Source organism: Cucurbita pepo, chromosome 7 (genome assembly GCF_057944985.1).
Source record: "Cucurbita pepo subsp. pepo isolate OVF chromosome 7, ASM5794498v1, whole genome shotgun sequence".
In the NCBI taxonomy this organism is placed as follows: domain Eukaryota; kingdom Viridiplantae; phylum Streptophyta; class Magnoliopsida; order Cucurbitales; family Cucurbitaceae; genus Cucurbita; species Cucurbita pepo.
Window position 1 is genome coordinate 3,768,777 of NC_141804.1, and position 8,352 is coordinate 3,777,128.

Consider the following 8,352-nt stretch of genomic DNA (forward strand, 5'->3'; position numbering starts at 1 on the left):
TTTGCTGAGGGTTGCAACTGCTAGGGAATGTGTAAATGATGAATGTAAGGAAATGAAAATGGAGATATGCTTACTTTGCTTGGAAATAGTGTTTTCTTTTGATGTAATGTTCAAAATGATGGAAGGCTTTGGGTAAATGAATAGAGTAGAGAAAAATTCAGGTCTCAGCTTGGAAAAGGCACAATTTCTGAGAGAAAATTTAAGATTTTTTCTTTTTTACAAAAGTTGCTTCTAAATTTGTTTCAACAAATTTACTTTTGGTTATGATGATCTGCAAACATGTTTTTTTGTGTTGGAAAAATGATCTATTACTAATTTTGAACAGAATTTATAATGAACTAAATTGCCTCTCACTCAAAATCAAGGATCTTTTATGGAATCAGAAGATGATATGATCAAATTAATTTAATTTCCAAAGCCTATAAAATTGGGGGACAATAACTCATGGTTTTAAATTATATAAACAAATGATTTGTAAAAATAATTTAAATTTAAAATTAAATTAATATAGCAACCCGACTTTCTCAAACCCTAAATTGAGTCATGCTCGTTTTTATATGTATGGAAGTCGTAAACTCAACCATTTCTAGAAAAATTCATAGATTAGTACGAGTTGAAAATACTCAATACGTAACTCGTGTTAGGATTAGACGTGCATAAATTTACTACAAAATATCACAAAATCAAAGGACCTAAATATGCTTAAAGTTGGTCAATTTTCATGCACAAATTACCCCAAATAAAATCACAATATGATGGCATAATCCCCATGAGCAATGTAGCTCTTGTGCCCGACCCCTTCCTAGTCAAAAGGGGGCAACAAATTCGACATCCACTAGAAAAGAAGACCACTCTTTACTTATTTGCACGAGAATTGCACTAATTACATACTTGTGTGCATGTCAATTATAATAATTACCCATTTGCTTACTTGAAAATTATATTAGACTATATATATATATTGTTGAGTTTAATTAGCTATTTGTGTGCATTGAAAATTGTGTCATAATATAGTCTTCTGTCAATGTTCATGGAGACATTGAAAGATGTTAGATATAATCTCTTCTATTCACTCGATGGCATGTACAAATTTTGAGTGCAAAACTCTTATCATCTATGAGCACTTCTCTTTGAATTATGTGCTTCAGTAGTATCATAGGATTCTTTAGAACTGATAAACAACAACAAAGAATTTATGAATTGACATCAGTGAAAGGGTGTTTGGAACATAGAAGATATTGATTTCTATTCAATCTCCTTGGTATTGATAGAGAATGGTGTTAGGAGTTAAAAACACAATTTAACCTTGGGTTTAGCATAATAACTTTGTTAGCCAAGTAATCTCGATTAAGCGAACAAGCACAATTCGAACATAGAAACGCAAAACAAAATTCCTCTAGTACAGAAAACACATTTTGCTTGAAAGAAACTATGAAAAAAAAGTATGATCATAGCACGAACAGGCAAAACAATCTCCCTACTACAAAGAAAACAAAGTTGCTCGAGGGATGAACTTCACTTGATCAAAACGACACGGTTGAGCAGAAGAGCAGAGTTTTCAATCACAACAAGAATGTAATATATGCAAGAGAATGTATATACAAGTCAATAGGTGGTATAGATTTTCCTTTTCTATTGACTAAGCTTACTACACTAGTCATAAATGATAATATAATAGCTCAAACTCACTGCTAGTAGATATTATTCTCTCTGGGTTTTCCCTTCTAGAGTACCCTTCAAGGTTTTTAAAACGCGTCCGCTAAAGAGAGGTTTCCATACCCTTATAAAGAATGATTTGTTCTCCTCGTTGACACTCGTTCCTCTCTCCAATCGATGTTAGATCTCATAGATAATAACAAAAGCTGATTTTCTTCGTGACACAATTAGCTCACTCAACAATCTAAATATGTTGTATTAAGCTTATACATGGATAGAACCAATAAATTATTTCCCAATTTTCAAGGTGAAAAAAACACCATTATGAAGAAGACACAAGTTCCTCACTATGTTACAGGTTCGATTTCATGAGAAGATTTAGTAAATTTCCGTTTTATGTTCCTGTTTCAAAACTATGAACAACAAATGAACAACTAGGAACAATGCAGGAAGGGCACTTACAGGGGTTGGTTCTCAAGATCCCCGTCCACCTTTTTGCCTTTTCTCTTCCAATGCAGCAGCCTCGTTCAACATGTCAGCTGCGTCCTTGTGCATATCTAGCTTGGCTAGTGCAACAGCCTGCATGTAAAATGACGTGGACCAATCGGGATAAACACATTGCGCTTGCATGGCATCTCGAAGAGCAGCATCTGGTTGGTCGGAAAGAAGATAACACAGACTTCTTCGTGCGTAAACAGTGGGAGAAACCATGGTGCCAACATCTATGAACTGCAGATTGAAAGCATATTGTTCGTCATGATTACTTATGAGGGAGAATAAATTCAATAATCGACAGAGCGACACGTTGAAGCTGTTGAGGATTGTTGGGAAGGAGTCCCACATTGGCCTAATTTAGAGAATGATCGTAGGTTTATAAGTAAGGAATACATCTCCATTGATACGAGGCCTTTTGGGAAAGCCCAAAGCAAAGGTATGAGAGTTTATTCTCAAAGTGGACAATATCATACCACCGTGGAGATCCGTAATTCCCAACAGAAGCATGCTAGTCCTATACCATACATAACACGCAGCCGAGAGCAACTACTCAAACCAGCTGATGCTAAAATCCCACCTGTCCTAAACAAAGGTGATATGATACCAGTTGAAAGAGAGGAAATCTGTAACAGCTAAGCCCACCACCGGCAGATATTGTCCTCTTTGGACTTTTCCCTCTAGACTTCCTCAAGGTTTTAAAACACGTCTATTAGGGAGAGGTTTCTACACCCTTATAATGAATCATTCGTTCCCCTCTCGAACCGATGTGAGATAATCAGTCTAAGTAAAATGCATACCTGAGAATAACAGTCAATAGCTGTTTTAAAATCTTTGTCATGAAATGCCAAGTCCCCTCGCTTCCTAGCCTCCAACATGTCTCTCATTTGTTGAGTCCATTCTTGGAAAGACAACTGGAAAAGAGTTCTAGAAATTTAACACACCATACAGCAAATAGGAACATTTATAAAGAGAGGACAATGGTTTTACCTCATTTGATCCTTCATCATCTTTGTAGTGTGTCATTACCAATATCTGATGGATAGCAGTGAGATCCATTCTGGAACAAGCATCGCCCATTGGAGTGAGAGGATGTTGTGGAGTTGGAGGAGCTTCCTCGTGCTTTGGAATTCCTAGCATCACATAAGATGGAACCTGCAATTTCAGGACATGTCATTTCAGGTTAGGGCATGTTGAGGATTGTTGGGAGAGGAGTCACACCGGCTAATTAAGGAGTTGATCATGGGTTTATAAGTAAGGAATACATCTCCTTTGATATGAGGCCCTTTGGAGAAACCAAAAGTAAAGCCACAAGAGTTTATGCTCAAAGTGGACAATACCATACCATTATGGAGAGTCGTGGTTTCTAACATGGTATCATAGTCATGCCCTTAACTTATCTATGTCAATAGAATCCTCAAATGTCGAACAAAGAAGTCGTGAGACTCGAAAGTGTAGTAAAAAGTGACTCAAGTGTCGAACAAATGGTGTATTTTGTTCAAGGCTCTAGAGAAGGAGTCGAGCCTCGATTTAGGGAAGGTTGTTCGAGGGTTTCATAAGCGTCAGGGGAGGCTCTATGGTGCACTTTGTTTGAGGGGAGGATTGTTGGGAGAGGAGTCTCACATCGGTTAATTAAGGGGTTGATCATGGGTTTATAAGTAAGGAATACATCTTCATTGGTACGAGGGCTTACATCTTCATTGGTTTAAGGGCTTTTGAAGCAAAACCACGAGAGTTTATGCTCAAAGTAGACAATATCATACCATTGTGGAGAGTCGTGGTTCCTAACCTTGTATCATAGTCATGCCCTTAACCTAGCTATGTCAATAGAATCTTCAAATGTCGAACAAAAAAGTTGTGAGCCTCGAAAGTGTAATAAAAAGTGACCAAGTGTCAAACAAATGGTGTATTTTGTTCAAGAGCTCCAGAGAAGGAGTCGAGCCTCGATTATGGGAAGGTTGTTCGAGGGTTCCATAGGCCTCAGGGGAGGCTCTATGGTGTACTTTGTTCGAGGGGAGGATTGTTGGGAGAGGGATCCGACATCGGTTAATTAAAGGTTGATCATGAGTTTATAAGGAATACAACCAAAAGCAAAACCACAAGAATTTATGCTCAAAGTGGACAATATCATACCATTGTAGAGAGTCGTAATTTCTAACAAGTCGTTGGTCAATGTAGGAGTACTTTAAGGGAGAATAAGGCCGTAAAACCAAAGAGGTTTAAAGAATGGGCGGGGATAAATGAACACTCACCAAACCAACATTCTAGCTAAGAAGTTGATAAAGAAACATATTAGCACCTTGATTAATACCACAACACTATAGCTTGAACTCACTACAAAGCATTGGATTTTTAGTGGTCTTTTTAAGTAATGAACCAATTCATATCAATGCAAGCTAATATCATGGTTGCTTACATCCGACTTATTCTGTAACGGGGCAAGGGCTGCAACAAGACCCTTCGTATTTGGTCGATCTCGAGGCTCATATTGTAAACATTGTGAAGCAAGATCAAAAACCACAGTTGCCTCTGCAGTTGAAAAATTACCCTCCAAATGTGAATCCATTAAGAGAAGAATATTTTTGCCTCGTATCATATCGAGTGCCTGCACATGCCAATATACATATTAAACTCAAGATATGATCCTAAAGTTTATCCTAAATCCAAATGCAACACTTACATGACTAGGAGGGATGTGCTTCCCACTTAGTAGATCCAAAAGGACAGTTCCAAAGCTAAAAATAACACTTTCTGCAGTCACTCTCCCTATAACCGAAGAAATAAGAACAAATGGTATAGATTTGTCAACGCTACACCCATTACCAACTTTGTCAAACAAGAGATCACTAATTTAGGTTAAAGAGGACCCATAAAATTACAAAATTGTCAAACAAAAAAAATATGAGATCCCACGTTGGAGAGGAGAATGAAACACCCTTTATACGGGTCTGGAAACCTCTCCCTAGTAGACGCGTTGCAAAATCTTGAGGGGAAACCCGAAAGGGAAAGCCCGAAGAGGACAATATCTGCTAGCGGTGGGCTTGGACGGTTACAAATGGTATCAGAGCCAGACTCCAGCGATGTGCCAGCGAGGAGGCTGATCCTCGAAAGGGGTGGACATGAGGTGGTGCCAACAAGGACGCTGGGTCCAAAGCAGGGTGGATTTGGTGGGGGGTCCTATATTTATTGGAGAAAGGAACGAGTGCCAGTGAGGACGCTGGGCCACAAAGGGGGTGGATTGTGAGATCCCACATCGGTTGGGGAGAAGAATGAAACACCCTTTATTAAGGCTATGGAAACCTCTCCCTAGCAGACGCGTTTCAAAATCTTGCGGAGAAGCCCGAAAGGGAAAGCCCAAAGAGGACAATATCTCCTAGCGGTAGGAGGTTGATCCCCGAAGGGGGTGGACATGAGGCGATGTGCCAGCAAGGACGCTAGGTCCCGAAGGGGGGTGGATTTGGTGGGTCACACCGATTGGAGAAAGGAACGAGTGTCAGCGAGAACGTTGGGCCCCAAAGGGGGTGGATTGTGAGATCCCACATCGGTTGGGGAGGAGAACGAAACACCCTTTATTAAAGCTATGGAAACCTCTCCCTAGTATACGTGTTTCAAAATCTTAACCTCTCCTTAGTATACGTGTTTCAAAATCTTGAGGGGCATCTCGAAAGGACTATTACAAATGGCATCAAAGCCAAACTCCAGCGATGTGCCTCCAACGATGTGCCAGCGAGGAGGCCGAGCCCCAAAGGAGGTGGACATGAGACTATGTACTAGCAAGGACGCTAGGCCCCAAAGACGGTGGATTGTGAGATCCCACATCGGTTGGGGAGAAGAATGAAACAAGGTTGTGGAACCTCTCCCTACCATACGCGTTTTAAAAACCTTGAGGGGAAGCCCGTACGGGAAAGCCCAAAGAGAACAATATCTACTAGCGGTGGGCGTGCACTTTTACAAACAAAAACACTTAAACGAACAATTTAAGTACAGTAGAAGAAGATCAAATACCATTTCTTAAATATTCAGGTGGAGTATACGCAAGATTGGTGCTATAACTTTTACCATCCCTGCTGTTTTTCATCAACCCAAAACAAGAAAGTCGAGGGTCACCATTCTGTCAAAAACCATCCACAAATTACCACATTGCTCTCAGACACACAAAGGATTCCCAAATGAGAGAATCTAACCAAGATCACCAAAATAAAATATTAGAAAGCCAATAGAAAATGAAGCATATCATATAAATTCCAATAGCATATATATATATAGGTAAGAGAAATGGTGACAGCACCTCATCAAATAGTACTCTATATGCATTCAAGTCGTGGTATAATGGAAGTTCCAGAGAGCTACAATAATCTAATGCCTCAGCAATATATAAAGCAACTCTTAATCTCATAGCCCATTCTATGGTTTGATTCTCCCCTGTCAAGTAAACAAACAGTTTCTTGCCATATTAGAGCAAATTGTTCAAAGAAATAGCACTAAATTGGAGATTTCCAAGAGAAATTGGCAAATATTTTAAATCCAAAACATGAGTATCATCATCGATGCCTTTAACATCTCATTGATGATAGGATAAGACTCTTAGGAATCATGTCCTCCCCTCGAACAAAGTACACTATAAAACCTCCCCTGAGGCCTATGTAGCCCCCTTGAACAGCCTCCCCTTAATTGAAGCTCGACTCCTTCTTTGGAGTCCTCGAACAAAGGGTGTACACCCTTTTTTCGACACTTGAGTCACTTTTGACTATACCTTCGAGGTCCACAACATTTGAGGATTCTATTGGCATGGCTACGTTAAGAGCATGGCTCGAATACCATGTTAGGAATCGCGAATCTCCACAATGGTATGATATTGTCCACTTTGAGCATAAACACTCGTGGCTCTGCTTTGGGCTTCCCCAAAAGGTCTCTCATACCAATGGAGATGTACTCCTTACTTATAAACTCATGATCATTCCCTAAATTAGCCAACTTGGGACTCCCTCTCAACCATCCTCAACAAACACATCACTATATGCCCAAAACTCCAAAAGAGACAAACCCATAAATAGAAATAATCACCATGACCAAATAAAGAACAAGAAAGGTCGAGCTGAAAAAAACTCATTATCCCAACATCAATCAATAACCATACAGTGGAAGAGATGCTTGGCGAGGGTGTCATTGGGCATAAACTCCGCAACAAGAAGCCTCTCATCGCCTTCACAGCAATACCCAATAAGATTAGCCAATCTTTTATGCCTCAATTTACCGACCCCAGATGCTTCCTCCTGAAGAACACAACCAAAAACACAAATTAATCAACAATCGAATAAAACCCATATCGGAATTCAAACCCCCAATGTAATCAAGAAGGAAGTACAGCGAACTGCTTGGGGTCGGGCCAAGCCAACTTAGTGAACTTCTTAACCGCGATCCAACGGCGGTTGTTCTGATTTTGAAGGCGACCTTTGTAAACGACATTAGGGGCTTTCTCGCCGCTCTCGGAGACGATGTAATCGGAGCTGAAGTTATTGGTAGCAGCCTTGAGGTCGGCGAAGGAGAACTCGGAGAAAGCAGGGATGCCGCCGCCGGCAGGATCGGAAGGGCCATTAGAAGGATGAGATTGGAAACTGTTTTGTGCGTAAGGGATATGATTTTGAGCTCTCTGTAAGGACGATCCACAACAACCCATAACTCCAGCACTCAGTCCCCCACCCACCTCCACCAGCTCTGTTTTTACTTCAAAAAACTCATACAGAAAAGCTGCAGAACAAATCAGAGAATCCCAGAAGCCATGATTTAATCTTTCCTCTTCTCGATGTTCTCATGGGGACAGCTCTCCTTGCTGTATTAATTTTTTTTTTTTTTTTTTTTTTTTTTTTTTTTGGGGGGGGGGGGGGGGGCTTATTTTCCATGGCTGAGTACTGACAAGACCTTTGTCTTTCTCTCCGCTTCCTCCTCACATTGCGTTGTCCTTTTTGGAGAGTAAAGGGGTAATTTTGTAATTTCACTAACGTCTCTTTTCGGTTTTTCTTTCTCGCGCTGTACTTTCACGACCTACGATTTCTCTTTTCCCGTCTGGCTTTTTTTTTTTTTTTTTTTTTTTTTTTAATTATATTTTCCACGTAATTTTGGAATAAATAAATATAACTATAAATAATTATATCCAATAATAATGCTATAGCCTTTGTGTTGTCTGTTAATGCATTTTGTTTATTT

The 8,352-nt window shown here is 39.8% G+C and overlaps 1 protein-coding gene across 1 annotated transcript; it reads right to left on the reverse strand.

The window, feature by feature from the left end:
* Nucleotides 1-1,883: 1,883 nt before the first annotated feature.
* Nucleotides 1,884-8,013, reverse strand: LOC111798473 (serine/threonine-protein kinase BSK1). The gene is made up of 9 exons (XM_023681643.2): nt 7,514-8,013; nt 7,286-7,421; nt 6,437-6,570; nt 6,154-6,259; nt 4,829-4,914; nt 4,565-4,753; nt 3,139-3,303; nt 2,949-3,062; nt 1,884-2,385 (listed from the first exon to the last, which is right to left on the reverse strand). Exons 1-9 carry the CDS (start codon nt 7,823-7,825, stop codon nt 2,131-2,133), a joined length of 1,497 nt encoding a protein of 498 aa, XP_023537411.2. The 5' UTR covers nt 7,826-8,013; the 3' UTR covers nt 1,884-2,130.
* Nucleotides 8,014-8,352: the final 339 nt, after the last annotated feature.